The 25,096-nt window shown below is 47.3% G+C and overlaps 1 protein-coding gene across 1 annotated transcript in view; it reads right to left on the bottom strand.

Annotated features, from left to right (window-relative positions):
* CNTNAP1 (contactin associated protein 1) overlaps nt 1-18,597 on the bottom strand; it is a 42,419-nt gene extending 23,822 nt beyond the window's left edge. The window contains exons 1-9 of the mRNA XM_083709049.1: nt 18,312-18,597; nt 13,992-14,093; nt 12,906-13,099; nt 10,512-10,659; nt 8,126-8,329; nt 4,840-5,024; nt 4,501-4,644; nt 2,195-2,468; nt 1,296-1,445 (exon numbers count right to left, since the gene is read on the bottom strand). Coding sequence (XP_083565175.1) covers nt 1,296-1,445; nt 2,195-2,468; nt 4,501-4,644; nt 4,840-5,024; nt 8,126-8,329; nt 10,512-10,659; nt 12,906-13,099; nt 13,992-14,093; nt 18,312-18,387 — 1,477 coding nt within the window. The 5' untranslated portion in view covers nt 18,388-18,597. The remainder of the gene's footprint in view (nt 1-1,295; nt 1,446-2,194; nt 2,469-4,500; nt 4,645-4,839; nt 5,025-8,125; nt 8,330-10,511; nt 10,660-12,905; nt 13,100-13,991; nt 14,094-18,311) is intronic.
* Between the last annotated feature and the right edge of the window lie 6,499 nt (nt 18,598-25,096).

The raw sequence follows: 25,096 nt of genomic DNA, 5'->3' as shown, positions 1-25,096 counted from the left end.
TGGGTTAAACCACAGAGCCTAAGGCTTGCTGATCAGAAGGTCGGCGGTTCGAATCCCCGCGACGGGGTGAGCTCCCGTTGCTCGGTCCCTGCTCCTGCCCACCTAAGAGTTCGAAAGCACGTCAAAGTGCAAGTAGATAAATAGGTACCACTCCAGCGGGAAGGTAAACAGTGTTTCCGTGTGCTGCTCTGGTTTGCCAGAAGCAGCTTATTCATGCTGGCCACATGATCCGGAAGCTGTACATCGGCTCCCTCGGCCAACAAAGCCAATTAGAGTCATCCGCGCCTGGACCTAATGGTCAGGGTTCCCTTTACCTTTACTATTGTACATTTAGTTTGCAATGCATTTTGCTTTGGGGCTTCTTCTGTCCTGTTCTTTTTACTTTGGAGTTGATGGCACTGATGACTAGCCCCCATTTCTAGAACAGTCCTCCTTAGTCTACGCTCCTCCTTTCCGTGACTGTGAGATTTAGCTAGGCCTCATTCCAACACCTTCAAACTTCAATTTGCACCTAGATTAAAATGGCTTAAAACGACTGAGCCGTTTGTTCCTCTTTTCGTTTTTATTATTTATTAAATGTATGGTTCACTCTTTTCCCAAGGTAACTCAGGGCAGCTTACAAAACATGTGCCTGGCTGCCTCCCCATCTCTTCTCAGGTGCCTCCCTTAATAGTTGTTCTCAAAACCAGTACATCAGCAGGCAGCTCCCGTGCACCCATAGAGCTTGCTGCTGTCAGGGGCTGGACTGAGGAGGAATGGTGGGGGTCACTGCTCCTTCTCCCAAACCTTCCCGAGAACAAGAGGACATTATAGATTTAGAACAGTGGTTTGCAGAAGGTCATAGTTCAGGGGCTGCAGAGGGGAGAAGCTGGGAAATATTGAGGGAGGAGCACCAGGGGAGAGACAGCTGACAAACTCAGTGTCCTTGGAAAGCATTCCTGACCCCCCTCTCCCAGGACCAGACGAGCATTGAGGGTAGAAGAACAAAAAGGCTCAGAGGCAGAAAGCTCAGATTAGCCAGCGCAGGGGTGACATAGAATAGGAGAGACGTAGGGGGTGGGACTTTACTTGGAGCAATGCCATTATCTAGGGGAGACCACATTCCTTTGTGTCTCTCTGTGACTATTGAATAAACTACTTGGTAAGAACTTTTATTGTTTCTCTTCTTCTTGGCTGCTACATGAGAGGGATAGGATTCCACGAAGCCTGACGGCTGCCTATTACTTAACCAACCATCAGCCCACCCTCTTGGGGAAAAAACGACCAGTTCCCCCTTTAACCAACCCAGAACCCACCTCCAAAGAAGTACTGGTTCCCCGTGCGCAGCTGAATGTCTCTGTCAACGCGGAAGCTGGCGTCATTCTGGTCATCGATGGTGATGACGGCCATGGTTTCGCGCACCATCAAGGCCACCGAATGCCAGAAGCCATCATTCAGGCGATATCCTGTGGGTGGAGGGACACAAGGGAATAAGACTCCTCAGACTCCTCATGTTAGAGCCATGGGTCCCCACATCTAGGGCCACCAAAGCCCTCAATGAAATATCTGCTACCTCCGATGCAACAGAATGCATAATTTTTAAAAGAAAAACAAACCCAAATGGCATGCCAGGTTGCATTCCTCTGTTTTGCCTCCAGGGCAGGCATTTTAAAGTTTCACCTCAAAACAATTACAGTGGTACCTTGGTTCTCAAACTTAATCTATTCAGGAATTCTGTTCCAAAACCAAAGCGTTCCAAAACCAAGGCACACTTTCCCATAGCAAGTAATGCAAAAGGGACTAATCCGTTCCAGTCTTTTAAAAACAACCCCTAAAACAGCAATTTAACATGAATTTTACTATCTAAGGAGACCACCGATTCGTAAAATGAAAACAATAAACAATGTACTGTAGTCACACAATCAATCCATCAGTAACTGAACTGGATTCCACACAGTCAAGAAAACAAAAGAAAGCCGCAAAAACAAAAATGCAAAATAAATAGCAAAAACAGACAGATCTCAGCGTAACACTCGGATCGGAAGTGTGGCACTCAAAACGGAGCACGTTCGGCTTCCGAAAAAGGTTCGCAAACCGGAACACTTACTTCTGGATTTGCAGCGTTCGGGTTCCAAGTTGTTCAACTACTAAGCCGTTCGAGAACCAAGGCACCACTGTAGAAGAAAACCGTCCCTCCTCCGTCCCCTCCTCATACCTGCCGCAAACTCCAGCTTCTTGGTCTTCGTTTTGGTTTTCGGCTGAGCGATGGTCACGTTGATCTGCCCATCGCTCAGCACCATCTCGAGCCAGCCCAGGTCATCTGCAAAGGACGTGTACATGAGCAGCCCCACAACATCCCAGGTGCGGAAGCTGAAGCTGACAGCCAGCTGATTGCGCCGCGGGTACCCGGGCACCTGCAAGAAGTTGTTGACCCCGGCAAAGGTGAAGGGGAACAAGAGGTTGTCTCGACAGTAGTCGCCCAAGTGGCCCTGAAACGAAGGAGGAGACAGCTAAGGAGGTGGCTTGGTTGCTGTTCCATCACAGCAGGGCCATATGCTCCTGTGATTGCACTGTGCAGCAGATGGACTTATTAACAGGCACACAACTCTGCAGGCTGCAAATCTCTGGCTTCTTATGGAATAAAATTAATGTTATCATGTTTTTGGTGCTAAGAACAGGGCAGGGCCTGAAGTAGCCTCAGAAGTAGGTGGAAACAGAGGCGTAACTCCACTCAGTGTTCTCATTCCTTCAAATTTCTTTCCTTTTTTTAATAGGATTTTTATTACCGTATTTTTCGCTCTATAGGATGCACCAGACCATAGGATGCATCTTGTTTTAGAGGGGGAGAACAAGAAAAAAATATCTCCCCCTCTCTGCTCAGCGCCCCTTCAGCGAAGTGGCAGGAGAAATGGAGCCCCTTCCATTTCTCCTCCTGCTTCGCTGAAGGGGCGCTGCACAGCTCTCCCTCTCTGCTGAAGCCAGGAGAGTCTTGCTCTCCTGGCTTCAGCGAAAGGAACCTGAAGCCTCCGGAGTGCAGCAGGAACTCGCGCTGCACTCCGAAGGCTTCAGGCGGCTATCCCTTAAGCCTCCGGAGTGCGGAGGGAGCGCTCCCTCTGCACTTTGGAGGCTTCGCGTTGCTATCGCTGAAGCCAAGGAGCCTGCATTCGCTCCATAGGATGCACACACATTTCCCCTTAATTTTGGGAGGGGAAAAGTGCATCCTATAGAGCGAAAAATACGGTAAATTATATGTTTTACAGTTTCAGATAAACATTTTACATACTTAAGGTATCCATGACTTCCCTTCTTCTCTTTCCGTGGTTCATTTTACATATCTTATACCCCTGATTATTTTACAAAAATTATACCAACCGGTTTGCCATCATTGCATCCACCAAAACTGTTACACTGTTGAATTTATCTTAATGCTGCCAGCGTTTTCAGCTGTGCACAATTATTTTCCATATATTCAAGAAATGTTTTCTAATCTTCTTTAAATGTATGTTCTTCTTGTTCTCATATTATATATGTTAAGTCTACAAGTTGTGCATATTTTGTCAATTTAAGTTGCCAATCTTCTTTGGTTGGGACCTGCCTTATTTTCCATTTTGGGGCTAACAAAATACAGGCTGGGAAAATGTCAATAAGGTCAACTGCAAGCCCTACTTCTCAGCTGTTCAGAACCTCAAACTTCAATATGCAACGGCATCACCCAAAATTGCAAATGTGCAATCACAAAATACATGCAACATTCAGCAAGGAATAAGGGTCCACCTTTCTGGCATTATCCCTGCTATTTTTATCTTCCTGAAGCAGCTCTTCTTACAGAAAAATGAGCTGCAGCCATACACTTTATACAACATTGTCCTTTTCTCTCTCAGTTGCTCCTCACTGAACAGCTGATGGGCAGCAGACCCAGAGGAAAATATGTCTGGGGGCTGAATATGCAGGCATCTCTATAAAAGTCTACTTGCTTCTGAATTTACTAGAGAGAGAAAATAACAGAAGTGCAGAGGGCTGCATGGTCAATGCAAGCCTCATAATAGAATAAGTGTAAGCCGAAGAGGCCTACATTTGGACTATTATGGTGCTGGAGGAGACTCTTGAGAGTCTCCATTCTGAAGGAAATCAGCCCTGAGTGCTCACTGGAAGGACAGATCCTGAAGCTGAGGCTCCAATACTTTGCCCCCCTCATGAGAAGAGAAGACTCCCTGGAAAAGACCCTGATGTTGGGAAAGATGGAGGGCACAAGGAGAAGGGGACGACAGAGGATGAGATGGTGGGACAGTGTTCTCGAAGCTACCAGCATGAGTTTGACCAAACTGCGGGAGGCAGTGGAAGACAGGAGTGCCTGGCGTGCTCTGGTCCATAGGGCCACGAAGAGTCGGACATGACTGAACGACTAAACAACAACAAAGCTGCTTCTGCAGTCTTAGCAAACATCTACAACAGAGTCAGGAGCAACTAAACAAAGTTCTCTCTCTCTATTTTTGCAGACCACAGTAACACGTTCATCCTCACCTCAATCCTAATAGACGGTTTACGGCGTCTTGCCAAGTTGCTGATATAGACCAAATTGTAGGCAATGTTTTCCATGCAGCCACGGAAGTTTGGCCGATAGACAAGGCGCTGCTTCTCATAGTTCATTATTCCCCCAAAGAAGATCTGCAGAAGTCAAGGAAACCCAGAGAGGATCAAATATGTAAGGCTGGGAAATACTGAAAGGTACCACTGCCACGGAGAAAGGGAGAAAAGCAGGGTTCAGTTTGGGGCTTCAATTTAAAATCTCCAATCAGGGCATTGCAAGTGTAAACCCCTGGCAGAGCTGTGAGCAGTTGCCCACCATGCCATCCCAATCACCTCTTTGTCCAGGTCAAGCTGATCAAACTCTCCGTTAAGGCGGTACTGCAAGACCTCCCCGTCCAAGCTGAAATTGACAAATCGCCTGTAGCGGTCGATGCGAACTTGGTGCCAGTGTTGGTCATCCAAGAGGCTTCCCAGTTTCATAATCGTCTCCCCTCCGCTCATGTTTAGTGAGCTGTTGCCTGGAGAGCAGAAACAGCATGTAAACAGGATGCGGGAGATATTGTCCGCAGAAGAACAGAGCCAAGTCATTCGAGTTCTTTCAGTGGCCCTCTAAAATCCAACTTTTGGCCTTGGTTATTTGGTGAGCCATGGGAAGAAAACAGGCAAAGAATGCTGTTTTTATGTGCTGAAATAAAATTCCCAGAAAACTGAGCAAAAGGTCATTTCTGAAGCTGCAACTCAGGAATTTGGGTGGCTGGAGAACTCTGTTCCAGGAAACCTGCAGATCTCTGAATCGAAGGACTTTTTAAACTGATCCAACAGCTTTTAGGGCATTTTAAACTGATTTTTTATTATTATTTACATTATCATTAATTGTCATGTTTTTTTTGTTTCCTTTTTAAACAGCATTATTTGTTTGCCACCCTGGGCTTTTGGGGGAGGAAGAGCAGGATACAAAATCAAATCAGTCAGTGAACTAAGGAAAAGTTAATACAATAATAGACCAATAATATAACAATATATTACAGTATTCTATTAATTTAATATCTGCAGGTGTGGCAGTGGATGTGTGATGGACTGCAGTCTTGCCTTGGTAACGGCCTGGATGAAAGCCGATAAACTGAAGTTCAATCCAGCTAAGACTGTTAGTGGGTGGTTCCCTACACTCCCTCTGAAGGAGCAGATAAGATAGCTTGAGTGGTCCTCCGGGATCCTTTGCTGTTGCTTGAGGCTCAGGCAGTCTCAGGGATGTGGAGTGCCTTCCATCAGCTTTGGCTAGTGGCTCAGCTGTGCCTCTATCTGGATAGGGATAGCCTAACTTCTGTTGTCTATGCTCTAGTGGCCTCTAGGTTGAATTAGGTCTTCTCTTGTACACTATTTAATACAAAGCTCGATGACTAAGCTCTTTAGCGATGAAACGCCAGGTTACCGGAACAACGTCCGAGCACTGAACCACTGATATATTACAAGTGGACCATTTATTACCAAGTTTGCCATTGTTCGAGATAAAATCTATTTTGGAAAGAGAAGACATGACCACTGAACTGCTGACATATTACAAGGGAACTCTTTGTTTACTGCGTTTGCTATTGCCTAAGATAAGACCTATTTGGGAAAGAAACTACTTTTGCCATTTTGGGGGATGTTTATTGTTTGTTTACAGAAACAGCGGTACCTCGGTTGTCTAACATAATCCATTCTGGAACACCATTTGACTTCCGAAAAGTTCGGCAACTGAGGCACAAAGGGCAGTTGGCATTTTCAATAGAGAAATTTGGAAAAATAACACAGCGGGAGTCGCTCGACTTCTGATGCACGTTCGAAAACAGAAACATTTACTTCCAGGTTTTCGGCGTTCGAAAACCGAAATGTTTGGCTTCCGAGACGCTCGGAAAACCAAGGTACCACTGGTATTAGGTAAAGGCACCCCTGACCATTAGGTCCAGTCGTGGCCGACTCTGGGATTGCACTTTATTGGCTGAGGGAGCCAGGTCATGTGACTGGCATGACTAAGCTGCTTCTGGCAAACCAGAGCAGCGCACAGAAACGCCGTTTACCTTCCCGCCGGAGCGGTACCTATTTATCTACTTGCACTCTGACGTGCTTTCAAACTGCTAGGTTGGCAGGAGCAGGGACCGAGCAACGGGAGCTCACCCCGTCACGGGGATTCGAACCGCCAACCTTCTGATCGGGAAGTCCTAGGCTCTGTGGTTTAACCCACAGCGCCACCTGCGTCCCTTTACCATTTTACCACAGATGTTATCTTGTGTCTATTCACAGGTGTGGCAGATGTGGGTTGCAAATTTTGAAGGGTCAAAGAAGTGTGGGGCCCTTACTCCAGCCAGCCTTATCCTCCGCAGACGCTTTCTCCCAGCTAAGCTCACTTTCGTTATCAAGAGTTTAGCTGAGATAAAAGTATCTGGGGAGATGGAAGCTTGGGGATGAAGGGCAGCAGAAAGGTTTGGCGTGCCCCCATCCACCCATTCGCATGCCCTTTAAATCTCTCTCACAAATACCCCCATTTCACATGCAAATGCGGTGCTCACATTTAAAGATGAAAGTCTATCAACTTTATGTCATTTGAGCTCAAGATCATCTCTGCTTAGCCTGAGCTGCTTAGCGGGCTCAGCTGCCAAAGTCTTGCATGCAGACGTTGCAAACTGCAACACCTCTGCCAGAAAGCTTCACAGGAGAGGTCTGCTAAACGAAATCTTAAATCTCAGCACCCTGAAACATCTACATGCATTGCTATGAGTTTGACTGCCTTGATTAATGTTATCCCTTCACTGTGCTTCTGTAGTAGTAGCAGAAGTAGTAATAATAATAATAATAATAATAATAATAATAATAATAATAATAATATATTATCTATACCCTGCCCACCTGACTGGGTTTCCCCAGCCACTTTGGGCGGCTTCCAACAAAAGATTAAAATTACATTGAAACATCAATCCTTAAAAACTTAAATAAACAGGGCTGCCTCCAGATGTCTTGTAAATGTCAAATAGTTGTTTATTTCCTTTATATCTGATGTGAGGGCGTTCCACAGGGTGGGTGCTACTGCCAAGAAGGCCCTCTGCCTGGTTCCCTGTAACCTCACTTCTTGCAGTGAGGGAACCGCCAGAAGGCCCTCGGCGCTGGATCTCAGTGTCTGGGCTGAACGATGGGCGTGAAGATGCTCCTTCAGGTATACTGGAATGCCCACCCATTAGATGTCAAGAAGTTAAAGAACTACACAACTTTTAGAAGACATCTGAAGACAGCCCTGTATGGGGAAGTTTTAAATATTTGATGTTATATTGATGTTATATTATGTTTTTATATGTGTTGGAAGCAACCCAACCAGATGGGCAGGGTATAAAAAATATAATTGTTGTTGTTGTTGTTATCGGTTGTTTACTCTCACGTTAATCAAGGATATTCATAAATGAGTTATGTCACAACTGCAGATCTCCACCCAGGTACCCAATCAAGCCTTCGCAGCTTGTCACCAACTCACACCAGTGTGGTCAACGGTCAGGGATGATGGGACTTGGAGCCCAACAACAGCTGGAGGGCACCACGTTGCCTATCTCAGAGTTGGGACTTGCATGCTTCCCCCCCCCCCCCCCAAGCTCACCAAGGCTTATGCTGAAGACCAGTTGGGCCTGCTGAAGTTCCAGGCTGATGTAGTCGCCCTGGGCCCCCGCCGCGTACATTAAGATCCCCTCGCGTTCCATCGTCTTGAAGTTGAACCCAAGCATGTCTTGGACGGTACGGACTGTTCTGGTGCGGAACTTGTAGGCGATGGCATCATCGCCATCGAAATATAAGACGTCAGACTCTGCGGGGAAGAGGAGCAAAGCAGTTGCACAGCTGCTTCCAGTCAAGTCTCCTTTCCAAGTAAAGGTAAAGGGACCCCTGACCATTAGGTCCAGTCGTGGCCGACTCTGGGGTTGCAGCGCTCATCTCGCTTTACTTGCTGAGGGAGCCGGCGTACAGCTTCCAGGTCATGTGGCCAGCATGACTAAGCCGTTTCTGGCGATCCAGAGCAGCGCATGGAAATGCCGTTTACCTTCCCGCTGGAGTGGTACCTATTTATCTACTTGCACTTTGACATGCTTTGAAACTGCTAGGTGGGCAGGAGCAGGGACTCAGCAATGGGAGCTCACCCCGTCGCGGGGATTCGAATCGCCGACCTTCTTATCGACAAGCCCTAGGCTCTGTGGTTTAACCCACAGCACCACCCACGTTCCCCTCTTTCCAAGTACGACAGTACAATAGTAGCCAGTCCGTTGCCAATGTCCCAAATTAGACCAACAGGACCTTGGCTGATGCAAAGTTTGCTTGCATGTGACTCCTGATCAATACTAAGAGTCAGTGCCTCAGTTACTAAGCTATATTTACATCTCAGGTTCCATTAATTTCCTGAATACCTTCCGCTCCCCCATTTTATCCCCATATTATCTAGATCTGTCTCCTCAGCCCTAAATATGTCACACCTTGAAGACATCTGGAAAATCACCCTCTTCCCCCTCCCCGCCCAGTTTGCTAAGAAAAAACAAACAAACCAATACATGCACCATATTTTCCTCTTTTAACCAATGATTGTGGGGGCCAATCAATTTCCAAACTGCTTCTCCACAAGTTTTTATTTTGAGTATGTGCTATGATTATGGATTTTTTTGTTAATGTAAAAAAGTAAAAGGGAGTCATGTTGGTCCGTAATCTCAAACACTGTTTTTTGTGAGAGTACTCACTGGTACACAATACTGTCACCTCTCTGTGTCTTTGCTGCTACGGGTAACTATTTTGTGATGATAATCAGCTAAATAGTTTGAGGATCTATACAACTGTGTAACATGCAGAAAACAGCATTCTTAGAGAAATCAGAGACTGGAACTGAGGGAAGCTGGGGGGGGGTTGTGTGGAAGGGTGGGGGAGGGAGGGGAGGAAATAAGGATGATAGGTTTCCGGATAATATGTTTTGTTTTAATTTTGAATAAAAAAAGTTTTTAAAAGAAAAAAAAATTGTGCTGGCACCCACAACACTTGGATTAAGATATGAATACCAGCACCTCATTCATTTTTTTCAATGAAAAGCACTGCCTATTAGGAAAACATATCGATCAAGGCAAATAAAAACACTGGGCATGTTCAAAATGTATTAACAAATGTATTGCCCTAATGCAGGAATTTCAGAGCCCAAAGTAAAATACAGTGGTACCTCGCAAGACGAAATTAATTCGTTCTGCGAGTTTTTTCGTCTTGCGAAGCACGGATTCCCTGGGTATTAATGGTTTTAAGAAAAGGAAACAAACTCGCAAGACGTTTTTGTCTTGCAAAGCAAGCCCATAGGGAAATTCGTCTTGCGAAGCAACTCAAAAAACGAAAAACTCTTTCGTCTTGCGAGTTTTTCGTCTTATGAGGCATTCGTCTTGCGAGGTACCACTGTAATCTGAATAGAAAGATAACACACTACAGATATTTTCAGGGTGTCTCCCACAAATCTTCTTTTACTTGGAAGGTATAAATAGCATCCAAGTATTTCACGTTTCTGTGAAGCAGTTGTTTTTAGAATGCCGTGGAATGTTAGCATGTGTTTTAATTTGTTTTTTGGCTTATTGTTGATACAGTGGTACCTCGGGTTAAGAACTTAATTCATTCCGGAGGTCCGTTCTTCACCTGAAACTGTTCTTAACCTGAGGTACCACTTTAGCTAATGGGGCCTCCTGCCGCCGCCGCACGATTTCTGTTCTCATCCTGAGGTAAAGTTCTTAACCTGAGGTACTATTTCTGGGTTAGCGGAGTCTGTAACCCGAGGTACCACTGTATTTCTGAATGTTATAAATAGAGTTTGTTAAACTATTTTTTACTGATAATGCTACTGCTTTATCCTTTTCGTAAACCGCTTTGGGATTTTTATCACAAGAGAGCGGCGCTGCACATAAATCTCAGGGTGGGGAAATAAAAATTAAATGAAATCAATGAAAGAGAAGTTGACATTCCCAGCTTGAAGCACTTACGGTAGTAGCAGCCGTAAAGGCCCACGCGTAAGCCAATGGAACCATGTGGATTCCAGGCCACAGGGATGATGCGGAGGTACCGAGCCAGGATGGGGTGATGTAGGTTGTGAAGGGCCACACCGCTTGCGTTCACATTGCCAAAAAATGTCTGCACAAGGGAAAACAAAGTGGTGATGGGAAGAGAAACTTCTCAAGAGCAGCAGCACGATCAGCCATGGGAGGGCTGTCTTCCTAGGCACACAAACACTTTGTGGATTTCAGAACTAAGAGCCAAAAGGAGGGATGAGAAATTAAGGCAATAGAATGCAAAATCTCCAGGCAAGGGCATTTTTTTCTCCCCATGTAGGAAGTCCCGGGTTCGTTCTTTGCCATTTGCCATGGAAAAGAACTTGGAAACAGCCTCTGCCCGAGACCTTGAAGGCACACAGTCAGTTGGGAAAAGACATATTTATTTTCGATATTTATGAGCCACTTTTCACGGTAATGGCAAAGGCTGCTTCCGTACAGTATTAAGATGCAGTACAACGCAAGCCAACTTACTAAGTCGTTAGTAAGAGCAAGCCAACTTACTAAGTCGTCCTACTACATCATAATAATATAAGAAGAAGAATAATTTATTATTTATACTCCGCCCGTCGGGCTGGGTTTCCCCAGCCACTCTGGGCGGCTTCTAGCAAAATATTAAAATACAATAATTCATCAAATATTAAAAGCTTCCCTAAACTGGGCTGCCTTCATATGTCTTCTTAAAGTCAGATAGTTGATTATTTCTTTGACATCTGGTGGGAGGGTGTTCCACAGGGTGGGTGCCACTACCGAGAAGGCCCTCTATCTGGTTCCCTGTAACCTCACTTCTCGCAATGAGGGAACCGCCAGAAGGCCCTTGGCGCTGGATCTCAGTGTCCAGGCAGAACGATGGGGGAGGAGACGCTCCTTCAGATATACTGGACCGAGGTCGTTTAGGGCTTTAAAGGTCAGCACCAACACTTTGAATTGTGCCTGGAAACATACTGGGAGCCAATGTACGTAGGTCTTTCAGGACATAAAAACAAGCCATATTAGCAAAAGACTCCCTCAAGCCCTGTATAGGGGCACATCAAAAAGGCATCTGTAATTGACAAGTCTTGAATGTCTGCTTAAGGGCCTGCAAAGAAAGAGCCACCCACATCTCACCTGGGACGCAATTTCATTTTGGCGGGTGGGGCTACTGGTGAAAAGGCCATGCCCACTCCAGCCAAACTGATGCACTGACAGGTATACAAGGAGGACCTTCAAGGCTGATGTTAAAGAAGGGATAGCCAATATGGCAGCCTCCAGATGTTGTGGACTGCAATCCCCATCGGGCCCAGTCAGCACAGCCATATTGTGGGATAACCAACCTCATATAACCAACATGCTTAAGTCTAATTAATGCATGAAGGGGTTAATACCATAGAGTAAGCTGTCCTGCCAGGCTTAGCTATGTCCACTTCCCCTTACCTTGGGAAGGACTATGTAATCAGGGCTTTGCTCAACCTTAGTCTACCTGAAAAGCTCTCTGCGTCAAGAGGTTTGAGCTGGTTGCTCCAACTCAACCACATGGCTCTCACAAGCCACTCTTGACTTCCTACTCCAATAATTTAGGAACTTTCACCACTTTGTAGCTAAGCCAAGCTATACCGCCTGTGCAACTTTCTGAAGCACATGAATCTGACCTTTGGAGAGTTGATAAGTAAACCACTTTTTAACTTATCAAACCTATGGTCTTTTTCTATGCTAGTGGAAGTGAGAAACTTTGGAAGGAATTTGGAAGGGCATATTTTAAAGTCTGTATTTCCATGCTTTACTTTATGACTTTAAATCTCTGCTGGGGTGTTCTCACCAAAGAGTACTGGCCACAGATCTAGATCTTGGCATCCAGGGAATTCTCCTTTCTATATATGTATTTTGAACCAACACATATATTAGGGGTGGTGGGAACTGGTGCCTGAGCAAAACAAGTGTGTTCCTTTTTTGCACCATATAAAGATATAGACACAGAATCTACAACAGGCGATTCTGGAGGATAAGTCTGGGAATCTCTACATAGCAAAGATTGTTGTTTTCAGTAGCCACAAATTATGAAGAAAACTGTGTAGATCCCCTGCAAATCCACAAGAGGAAGTTGAAAAACCTGGTTTTCACCACCTGTGGTGCCCAAGTAGGAAAACACAGCAGTTCTGGAGCAGAATAAATGAGAGGGACTTTTCAGATGGAATTATCTAATGACCCTTCTGTATAGGCGTGGGGAACTATTATCTCCCCAAACCCCTTACAGGCCAAGTTTTGGCAGGCAGATGCCCACCTGCCAATCACCTGATGTCACAATGCTGCCCCCTCCCTGTTGGAAGGTAGGGTCAGAAACTCTTCTCTCACCCAATTGCTCCCTTGTTGAAAGTAAGGCTTCCAGTTGCTGGGGTGGTCCCCATAGAGCACAATGTAGCGAGTCACCCAGTTGTAGGAATTGAAGGTCCCCTGAGTAGCGATGGCGTTGATACGGCATTTCTTGGTCAGGTCAATCTGCAGCCACGGTTGCTTGTCTTGTGGGTCAGGAGACCAGCCTCCGGCACCTGAAAGAGGGTGGGGAGGACAAGAAACGGGAAACGGTTTCTTTCGTGGAACCCTAGAATTGTAGAGACGGAAGGGACTGTGACGTTACCATATGAGAGTGCTGGAGGTGAAAGAGTTAAACAAGTTACCCAATCAGAACCCAGGGGGTGGAGTCAGAGGGACTATAAAACCAGCTCTGGGAGGGGCGAAGGGAAGAGTTCATTGGGAGTTGGGTGGTTGGTTGGAGTGGGAGTGAATTGGGATAGAGTGTGGGTAGGTTGAGTTAGTGTAGCGAAATAAGCTGAGTCAGGAACACTTAGGGCTAGGAAGACAAGTAAATATCTGAGAGGTGCTTTAGTGAGTGAGAGCAGGTAGCGGAAGTTATAGGTCTGGATAGGCACCCCATGATTGTAATTGACCGATATCGTTTATGAAACCACACACTTGTTAAACTGCAATAAATAAACAGAAGTTTATGTTCCAATTTAAACCTGACTGGACTCAGTATTGTACCAGGTAGGGCCTGGGTGGTGGCAGCGAGAAATAAAGTGGTGGTTCGAACTGCCGACCTTCTGATCGGCAAGTCCTAGGTTCTGTGGTTTAACCCACAGCACCACCGGATTTGTGGGCCACATCCGATGGTTGGACCATCCTGATTTAGTGTGACAACCACAAGCACAAATCCAGCATTTAGAGACCATGTGCTTTTCCGGTGGCTGGATCCAGTATAGCAGTTGTCACCTACAAGCAACACATTCCACTGCCATGTATTGCTTGTGAACCGCCTTGGGACAGCCGGCCAATTCTGGAAGATAGTCAACAAAACTCAGGAGGCCACTGGCTTAGTCTTGCATCTGTTAATGCTACTGAGCTGGAGAGAGCATGAAGTCTGTCCCTCCATGATGAACTCACCATAAATCCGAGCAAACGTGGCAGCGCGGAAGATGCTGGATCGGGAAGATGCTGCGAGATTCCAGGTGTAGAGGGGGCCAACCAGTTCATGGTCACAAGTCCCTGCAGGGCAGAAGGAAGAATAGGAAGAATGGAGTCTTGCGATGGGGGCACCTGTCTAAGGTGCGGCAACCTCGGGGCGGGGTTTTATTGCAATGTACATATGGAAGTGAGAGCTGGATCATAAAGAAGGCTGATCACTGAAGAATGGATGCTTTTGAATTCTGGTGCTGGAGGAAACTCTGGAGAGTCCCATGGACTGCAAGAAGATCAAACCGATCCATTCTTAAGGAAATCAGCCCTGAGTGCTCACTGGAAGGACAGATCCTGAAGCTGAGGCTCCAAGACTTTGGCCACCTCATGAGAAGAGAAGACTCCCTGGAAAAGACCCTGATGTTGGGAAAGAGGGAGGGCACAAGGAGAAGGGGACGACAGAGGACGAGATGGTTGGACAGTGTTCTTGAAGCTACCAGCATGAGTTTGACCAAACTGCGGGAGGCAGTGCCTGGCGTGCTCTGGTCCAGGGGGTCACGAAGAGTCGGACACGACTAAATGATTAAACAACAACAACATATTTTCTTTTTTACTTTACGCTTAATGCTCTTAAAAATCTGTAAGTCGCTTGGATGCTCCTTATGCTGAGAGTGACTTATAAACTGAAATCATCATCATAATCAGGGCGCCAACTTGAATTAAACATTGGAGGGGCCAGGTAAGCCCTGCATAACTGGTCACACAAAGCAGCACACATCCCCCCCCCCATTTGAATGGCAATGCCCGTCTACTTGGGGTGGGTGGGTGGCCCCCTCAAATATTTTATGGGGGACGGGGTGAAGGGACCTCAACCCCTAGGAGTTGGCTCCTATGGTGAGCTTGATGGACTAATGGCGAGACTCTCATAGAATCCTAGAATCATAGAGTTGGAAGAGACCACAAGGGCCATTGAGTCCAACCCCCTGCCAAGCAGGAAACACCATCAGAGCACTCCTGACATATGGTTGTCAAGCCTCTGCTTAAAGACCTCCAAAGAAGGAGACTCCACCACACTCCTTGGCAGCAAATTCCACTGTCGAACAGCTCTTACTGTCAGGAAGTTCTTCCTAATGTTTAGGTGGAATCTTCTTTCTTGTAGTTTGGAACCATTGCTCCGTGTCCGCTTCTCTGGAGCAGCAGAAAACAACCTTTCTCCCTCCTCTATGTGACATCCTTTTATATATTTGAACATGGCTATCATATCACCCCTTAACCTCCTCTTCTCCAGGCTAAACATGCCCAGCTCCCTTAGCCGTTCCTCATAAGGCATCGTTTCCAGGCCTTTGGCAACTTCCTATGTTTTTAAAGCCATCTAAAGTTGCAGTCCTCAACATAGCAGAGGGTTAAGTTCCACAGAGGGCCTTACTTCTGAGTAAGCATCCAAAGCATGTCTACTCAGAAATGCTTGAAGGGCAGCAGCTAGTAAGCTTACCTCCACACGTATGTGTAATAGCTGTTGTTAATTATTTAATTTAATTGATTTATAAAATCCACCAGTGGTCTCAGGGTGGGTTTCGACAAATCAAATTATCACCATCCTCAGTTGTTCACTTGCCAAATGCCAGCCGTAATATATCTACACAATTCTCTGATTCCTCATTTCAAATTAGCCATACCCATTCATTCCACTGATAAGATTCCAAATTATAGACAGGTGCAATTTCTCATAGGGTTGAGGAAATAGAAACGTATTTACTTAGTGCCAAAATCCAGCCAGTGCTGACAACCGCCTCAGGACAGGGGAGGACTCCATGGTGCCACCACTGAGAAGGCCCTGTTCCAGGCTCTGGCCAACCGGACTTTGTTTACTGCTGGCATGGCCAACAGGACCTCTGCGGCAGATTTCAATTCACAGGCAGAACAGTTTAGGGAGCACCACTCTTTGAGACAGCAGAGTCCCATCCTCTTCAGGGCTTTACAGTTTTAAGCCAGCGCCTTGAATTGGGCTCAGTGATGAACTGAGCAACCAGAACTAGCAGCATAGCACCACAGGTGGCCCAACGAATTCGAACTCATGCCATGGCGCTTTGCGCTAGCTGCAGTCTCCACACCATCATCAAGGGAAGCCCTGTACAAAGTGCACTGCAGTAGCGAAGGAAAGGCACCCCAGACATGCTCAGATGATACACTATCACCGGGATCAGCAACCTTTTTCACCGTCCCTCAGACCATGTGGTGGGCTGGACTATATTTTGAAGTTGGGGGGGAATGAATGAATTCCTATGCCCCACAAGTAACCCAGAGATGCATTTTAAATAAAAAGCACACATTCTACTCATGTAAAAACACCAGGCAGGCCCCACAAATAACCCAGAGGTGCATTTTAAATAAAAGGACACATTCTACTCATGTTAAAAAAAATGCTGATTCGCGGGCCGGATCGATAAGGCGATTGGGCCGCATCCGGCCCACGGGCCTTAGGTTGCCTACCCCTGCACTATCACTACCTCCCGTGTAAAACAGGTTCCAGGGCAGAACCCCAGCCGGATTAAACTGCATGCCTTTAAAGTTCAGTTTTCTTGGACGCCAGCGGCCAAGACCAAGCGACAAAGTGAGCAGCTCCTGTTTTCCTTCCAGAGATGGCAAGGCACACGCAGATCAGGCAGGCAGCACACTGAGCCTGTCACTGCTGCAAAATTGGAAGACCGTTTAACAACAGCAGCAGAGCTATCCACCGGCTCCCTCCCTCCAGGTTTATTATTTTTTTTCCCCCCCTTCCACTGCAGAGAGTGGCTGGCACGCCCTTGCAGGCTCAGCTCCTGCCTGCCTCTATCTGCTAAAGAGCAAAATGGGGAAGCCCTCTCTCCTCAGCAGCACCACCAGGCCAGCTATGAGACAGCAGAAGAAGGCTTCGAGAAACAAATGGCCAGGGGTGCAAGGAAGTGGGATGCACTCGAGTTCCCTGAGCCAGTTCGAAAAGAGATGCACATTGAATCAAGGACAGATGAAGGAAGCCATTGACCTGCCCAAGGGAGGAAAACAAATAACAGGCATCACATTGCCCAACCTCAGGCAACCTTCCAGCAAACTCACTAGTGCAGAGCTCTCTGGTGGAGAGGAACCCCCAACTCCCCCCCCCCAACCCTGTTAAAAAATGAAGAAGGAAGCCATAGATAAGTGTAGAAGTCTGCAGAATCATCACCCCCCCCCAAAAAAAAAGCAGATGCGGAAGAAACGACCCAGACCTGTAACCTATTTTTGCAAGGCCCTGCATGGTGGGGTGGATGGGGGGGGGGAGCAGGGGGCTGGCTTTGTCCTGCGCTCCCAGAACACCAATGTATGGAACAGGTTCCAGGCTCTCAGCCATCCCCACAAACAAACTGTGCAGCCTAAGAAAAAGTGTGTATGTTTGTGTATGTATGTGTGTGCTCAGATGGAAGAAATGACCATTCCCCGGGCCTCTGTTTTGAGAGGGCCCAAGACACACACTCGCCAAAGAGCGAAGCGGGGATGGGGTGCTGTCAGGAAGCAGCTGATGAGGCCCAAATCTTTGGTTCTGAGCCCCAGATCCCTTGCCCCTCTTTTGGAAAAGGCGGCAACTACTTTGAATGCTTTACCAAAAAACAAAAACAAACTTTGCCACCGCAAAGGGCACTGCTACCAGCCCCCAGCCCCCTTAATTTGCTCAGCGACCTAAATGTGCATCCACACGCGCCGATCCACAGGCGCAGAGGTTACGCCAAATGAGCGCCTGTGCTCCGGATCTCCGGGAGACCTAGTAGCCGGGAAGTGCTGGATGGAAAGCCGCTTTCTCGACAGCTGGCCAGGATACCAACCAAGCTCCAGCCCCAGCCCCACCCGGCAGCTCCCCAAGTTGGGATTCATTGCTAACGCGGGATAAACACTCTGACCTGGGTGGCGGGGCAGGGGGGATGGGGGAAGAGACGGGGAAGGGGACCCAGGCGTCCTGTGCCAAACGACCCCGACGCAGAAGCCTCTCCCGAGCGGCTTTCGAGGGATGGGGTGGTGATGTCTCTCCTACAAGCGCGCGGCGCAAACCCCGCCCGCTCCCGAGGTCCCCAGGGAGCTGCTCCCCGCACCCAAGACGCCGCAGCCCGCGCGCAAACCCCGCAAGCCCCTCTCCCCAAACGTTGCGCGCTGCGCCGCGCGCCCGGGAGCGCAGTCCGCCTTGTCCCCGCCCCGTGACCTTTTTCCCCCTCTCCCCTGCCGGCCCGATCCGGGCTGCTCCTTCTTCTGCCGCAATGCAGGTGCCGCCACCGCCGCCGCGCCAAGTCCCGGGACACTCACGCCAGAACCAGCCTCCGTGGCTGGGCTGCAGGAGAGCGGCGATGGAGAGGACGAAGAGTATGGCGCGCCCGCCCATGCTGTAGCCGCGGCGCGGGCTGCTTCAGTGCGCTCCCGAGCCCAGCCGCCTGGCCATCGCCGCCGCACGTGCGCCCCTGCCCGCCTCCGCCTGCCGCTGGCCGGAGCAAGCCCGTTGCGCGCGCCTCCGATGCAGGGAGCGAGCGCCGGCGCGCCTCCGCCCGGGACCAGCCGGCGGCCTCTCTCTCTCTCCGCCGTGCTGATCGTTCCCGCCCCTTAGGGGGGAGAGCGCTCTGCACAGGGTCAGAGGCAAGGTGGCCACCTTTGTTTTGGCCAAATAGAAGACAGGGTGAACGGTTTTCCGTTTCATCTGGTGGTGATGAAGTGACTTCCACGCGATCCATTACAATCTCTTGCAGCCTTACAAGGGTGGCGCCTCTGGAATTTGTCACACACATATGAATTTGTAAATCTGCCTGTGCTGGCAACCCGGAGCTTAAAGACAGATCTTTCAGAGTCCTTTCTGTTGGGGATAATTCAGACGGAAATTGCCAGGTGTCAAAAAAGGTTATTTATGCATGCCATTACTGTGGTCCGTGTTTTGTTAGCCCCAAAATGGAAAACGAGTGGTCCCAACTAAAGAAGAATGGCAACTTAAATTGATGGAATATGTGCAGCTTGCAGACCTAACATATAGAATAAGAGAACAAGAAGAACATACGTTTAGAGAAGATTGGAAAACGTTTATTGAATATATGGGAAATAATTGTGCGCAGCTGAAAACATTGTTTTCCTTTCCAGCAGATTTTTATATTTCTCCCAAAGTGTACAGATTCTTCCTAAGAATATGGTTCATAAAACTCTTATAAATTTTTGCCTTCCCATAGCAAAGACGTACATGCCAGCCGAGTTTTAAGTCATGACCACCTAAGTCCAGGATGTCTGCGTTATCCAGTGTAATCCATTCTTTTAACCAACACAAACAGAAGCAGTCTTTCTTCGCCAGGAATGGCCAGAAAAGCATGGGGCTTCAGCTCAGCCACAGCGATCGCTTCGCAACCGGCCTTTCTGTGGCATCGAACTAAAGATCACTGGCGATCCGCGCTGGAGAATCTGTACGTCCTCTCTCCCCAGGTTGTTCTACTGCATCTCCTGGCAGCCTCCGCTACCATGGTCATGTCAAGGCTAATGGGAGTTGTAGTCCAAGCTGGGCTGCTGCAGGGCCTCCCACAGCCATGGTATGTAGCGGGGTAAAGAAAGCATTTTGGACATGCCTCACAGTACCCTGCCTCTTAAATTAGCCCAGGACTGAACGCTGCCGCAGAAGCCTTTAGGGCAGAGTAGCCAACGTGGTGCTCTCCAGACAGTGCTGGACTGTACAACCAGAGCCGGCCCAGCCATTAGGCAGGGTGAGACCGCTGCCTCAGGCGGCAGAGACACCACCACCCCTTTGGGTGCCCTGCCCACCCTACTGCCTCAAGCAGTGGTGGAGAATTAAAAGTTTGTTCAATATATTTCTAATATAAAAAATTAGAAATTACTTGAAAGAAATGAATAGGTCTAGGATTAAACTAAGTTATAATTAAATAAATGGGATTTAGAATGTTAAGAAAAGTAAATAAGATGGACCATAGTTGGAAATTGTTTTAGTTTAATAATAATATTGGAAAGCTGTTACTTTTAACTACAACTGAGAAGGGAGGGACTTGAGGAAGTCAACCAAGATTTTTAAAAGGTTGGATTTGTGAAGAATTAAGTTTGTTGTTATTGTTTATCTGTTTATTGTTCCTTTCTCCCTCTCGCTCTCTCTTTCTGTTTTTGTGTATCATTCTGCTTTGTGGTTTGTGTTATCATTGTGGAAAATCTAATAAATAATAAAAAAGTTTGTTGAATATATTTCAAGACAGCCATCTGGATTTACATAATAGCGAATTAATAAGCCATTCATTACAAGCGACGAGACACAACATGACCAGACACTAGAAATAACCTTTTTTGGCACAGCAATGGACAATTGGTACAACTGAGCTCTTCTCGAGAGATTAACATATTAATTATGGTTGACACGTGGACAGATAAAGAAATATGGCTTTACCCTGGTGTGACGTAATTTCAAAACATATGCCAGTATTCCAAGAAACAACCAATTCCCCATGTCAGCATTTGCCTCAATCTGGTTGATCTAAAATTAAATTTAAACATAAATTATTATCTTCACTTTGAACCCCGCTCCCATGTTCATCGATAGACAAGCATTTTACATTGTTTCATTGGTAACATAAGGGGGGAATGACTTATTACTCATATTTAAGCACAAAGACAAGGGCTCCTGATTAGGAGTTTAGCTACGCAATGCCGAGTGTTATCTGTTAACTCTGTTCTATTCTGTTTCCCCTTAGATATAGATTTTATTTAAACCAATTCATGAACCAAGAACTTATACCAGGGGTCAGCAACCTAAGGCCCATGGGCCAAAAGTGTTACAATATGGATGCAATGCTGCTGCAAAGTGCTAGCTTGAAAAGTAAACATGATGGGAATGTTGGGACTGCCTGTGGGAAACAGAGGGACAGTCAATTCACAGTGCGAAGCACCGGAATTAGCTCAGAGTGTAATATGAGCTCTTCCGTTTGTTCCTGCCCAGGAAGTACAGGAAGTGTTTGTCACTACACTGCTGGGGTTTGAAGAGAGCAGTCATGTTTTTTGTAACGCTGCAAAGACAGAAATAAAAGCATGTAAATACGTTTCTGTCTATCTCTTTCCCCTGCCGGGGGGGGGGCAGGAAAGAGGGGGTGTGTTCTTCTCACGTTTGAGAAGAATCGCCGATCGAGACCTAGCCTGCGCTTGCTGGGGAATGCAGCCAGGGAGGTCAACAGGGAATCAAGCCGGGTGCCTGGGATGGTTGCCAGTTTCTCCTGATATGGGCTTGAATTCCCGACAAAAAGTGGCCCACAGGGGTCCCATGAGCCACCCCCGACATGAGCCGCCTACTCGGCGAGTCCCCATGTGCTACGCTAAACTGGTGCAGCACGGCTGGGGACTTGCTTCCGCGGTGCCGGAAATCATGTCTGTGTATGCGCAGATGCCGAAAATCACGTCTGCGCAGACGCCAGAAATTGTGGCCACACATGCGATCCAGCCCACGGAGTTTCTCCGCTGGAGTGAACCGGCCCTGGCGAGGTAAACCTTGCCAACCCCTGGCTTATACATTAACCACCAATAATGAACAGTGATACGCTGTAGGCATTACTGCAAATTTATTTTTGCTACTTTTGTGATGGACAAATGACGTGAGAAGGCTTGATCTATTTACAGTGGTACCTCAGGTTAAGAACTTAATTCGTTCTGGAGGTCCATTCTTAGCCTGAAACTGTTCTTAACCTGAGGTACCACTTTAGCTAATGGGGCCTCCCACTGCCGCCGCGCGATTTCTGTTCTCATCCTGAATCAAAGTTCTTAACCTGAGGTACTATTTCAGGGTTAGCGGAGTCTGTAACTTGAAGTGTCTGTAACCTGGAGCGTCTGTAACCTGAGGTACCACTTTATTTGTACCATTTGTTATTCCTATGGCCCTTGTTTAGAAAATCCAATAAAAAGTTTTTTTAAAAAAAACAACAAACACATTTGTATATTGAAGAGTACACATGTTATCCACAACAGCAAACACAGTTACTATCATGTTAGCCATTTCCTAGAATGCAAATTGCCCCAATTCGGGCATTCACTTTCACATTATTACAACCCCATAACTGGGGGTGGGCGCAGGGGGGCCTACACCCCCTCCTGTGTCCCTATTGTCACTGTCCATGTGTTGGAGGAGGGAGATTTGAAGCAGAGTGTCTGCATGTCACCTCCTCACATGATCACATTTCCTTGAACTTCTGTGCCCAATTAAAGAGGCAAGAAAAACAATCCCAAAAGTATCTTGGCAAAATCCAAGGTGAAATGGACAAACGAGTTATAAACTGCGATGTCCCAACCATTTGCTGGATCTGCCTGGAACCCATCTGGCTGGGTTTCTCCAGCCACTCTGAGCGGCTTACAACAGAATGCTAGGAACACGATAAAACATCAGACATTAAAAACTTCCCTAAACAGGGCTGCCTTCAGATGTCTTCTAAAAGTCAGATAGTTGTTTATTTCCTTGACATCTGATGGGAGGGCGTTTCACAGGGCGGGTGCCACCACCGAGAAGGCCCTCTGCCTGGTTCCCTCTAACCTCACTTCTCAGAGGGATGGAACTGCCAGAAGGCCCTTGGAGCTGGACCTCAGTGTCTGGGCTGAACGATGGGGGTGGAGACTCTCCTTCAGGTATGTTGGACTGAGGACGTTCAGGGCTTTAAAGGTCAGCACCAACACTTTGAATTGTGCTCAGAAACGTACTGGGAGCCAATGTAGGTCTTTCAAGACCGATGTTATATGGTCTCGGTGGCCGCTCCCAGTCACCAGTCTGGCTGCTGCGTTCTGGATTAGTTGTAGTTTCCGGGTCACCTTCAAAGGTAGCCCCACGTAGAGCGCATTGCAGTAGTCCAAGCGGGAGATAACCAGAGCATGCACCACTCTGGCGAGACAGTCCGCAGGCATGTAGGGTCTCAGCCTGCGTACCAGGTGGAGCTGGTAGACAGCCGCCCTGGACACAGGATTGACCTGTGCCTCCATGGACAGCTGTGAGTCCAAAATGACTCCCAGGCTGCGCACCTGGTCCTTCAGGGACACAGTTACCCCATTCAGGACCAGGGAGTCCCCCATACCTGCCTGCCCCCGTCACCCCAAAACAGTACTTCAGTCTTGTCAGGATTCAACCTCAAACTGTTAGCTGCCACCCATCCTCCAACCGCCTCCAGACACTCTCACAGGAAATTTTGTCAGGAGTGTATTGCTTAACATGTAGCTAACCCATGCCAAATATCAGAGTTTGTACAAATCCATGGGGGGTTATTAAGATTATTATTATTATTAAGATTATTATTAGTAGTAGTAGTAGTATTTATAGTATTGTTATTATATAATAATAATAATAATAATAATAATAATAATAATATCCTGGCTGTGGAATGCAGCTTTGACCAGCTCGGTTTACCTGTATAGGGAGTCTTGTGCCTGTATAATTGCCATGACTATGAGTTAAAATTTGATATGGTGATATATATATTTAATCCACCTCAAATCCTTTCAGGAGAGAATGTCCCAAAGGAAGGGGAAGCAGACTGCTTCTGGGATGAGAGGAAGTGAGGTCAGGGTTTAATTTGAGCCAGATGAAAGTGGTACGTGAACCGCTGGATCCCATCCTGATGTCAGGTCTGGTATCTGGATCACAAGGACTTTTAATGCTGCAGAATGAAGGATTTGACATTTTGAAGCTCATCGTCTCACTGAGAAAATAGCCACTGAGCTTGCCTGGTCACCTGCAGGAACAGGGAGAGAGGAATGGAGGGCAGTTGGTGTGAAAGGCAGAAAAACCCAACCAGTCACACGCCCTACGAAACAGCTAGGAAGTTCTCGCATACCAGCTTCCTTAAAATGAGCAGGAGATGCGCAGGACTGCTGCAATGGGGCAACAGAGCCGATAATAAACAGCCGGGGTGTGACAGCAGAGAAATAAATCAGAGATGTGTTAGTGCTAGCATCATCTGAGAAACCAGACAGGCTCTGGCTGCAGTGTGACAGATGTGTGGCTCGTTTGCAATCAACCAGCAGATTAAGCCTCAGGGGCTTTTAGGGGCTTGTGGGGTTTATTATCAGCTAAAGCAGCGAAAACTACACGGAATTGATTCTGTTTCTGGTTCCTGTTGTCATTTTCACCCTCTCTGAGTCAGAGGGGTGGCTACAGTTTGGCCGGATGGCCTAGAAAACAGCCCCCAATCCCACCGCCCTCCACCAAAGGCAAGGTCATCTCCTGCCCTGGAACATGAGGAGGGGGGGAGAATGAAAGACATCCTGGTGTATTAATGGTTACTGAGCATGAGCCAAGTAGAAATCGTCACAACCCTGCAGTCCCTTGGGGGAATGGGGAGCGTCGAAATCCTAACAGGGGTTCCCCGGACCACTGTAACTAATTTAAATGGATTTTTCTACAGAGGAAAGGTTTCTTTAACCACCCAGGGAATGGCCTAAATTCTATTTTTAGAGGTTTAGAGTCCCAAATGCATACTTCCAGAAGCAAACCTACAGAGAAAATGTTAGATTTCAACTTGTGTATCTTGACACGAGAGATTTCACCTTGCCAATAAAGGTCTGTACAGTTCAAGCTCTGGTTTTCCCAGTAGTGATGTATGGAAGTGAGAGCTGGACCATAAAGAAGGCTGATCGCTGAAGAATTGATGCTTTTGAATTATGGTGCTGGAGGAGACTCTTGAGAGTCCCGTGGACTGCAAGAAGATCAAACCTATCCATTCTGAAGGAAATCAGCCCTGAGTGCTCACTGGAAGGACAGATCCTGAAGCTGAGGCTCCAGTACTTTGGCAGCCTCATGAGAAGAGAAGGCTCCCTGGAAAAGACCCTGATGTTCGGAAAGATGGAGGGCACAAGGAGAAGGGGACGACAGAGGAGGAGATGGTTGGACAGTGTTCTCGAAGCTACCAGCATGAGTTTGACCAAACTGTGGGAGGCAGTGGAAGACAGGAGTGCCTGGCGTGCTCTGGTCCATGGGGTCACAAAGAGTCGGACATGACTAAACGACTAAACAACAACAACATCTTGACATGGTTTCTGTTACAGTAAAGGTAAAGGGACCCCTGACCATTGAGTTCAGTTGAGGACGACTCTGGGGT

The sequence above is a fragment of the Podarcis gaigeae genome (assembly GCF_964106915.1).
Source record: "Podarcis gaigeae genome assembly, chromosome: 13".
NCBI classification, from domain to species: domain Eukaryota; kingdom Metazoa; phylum Chordata; class Lepidosauria; order Squamata; family Lacertidae; genus Podarcis; species Podarcis gaigeae.
This window is presented reverse-complemented; position numbering and strand designations above follow the sequence as displayed.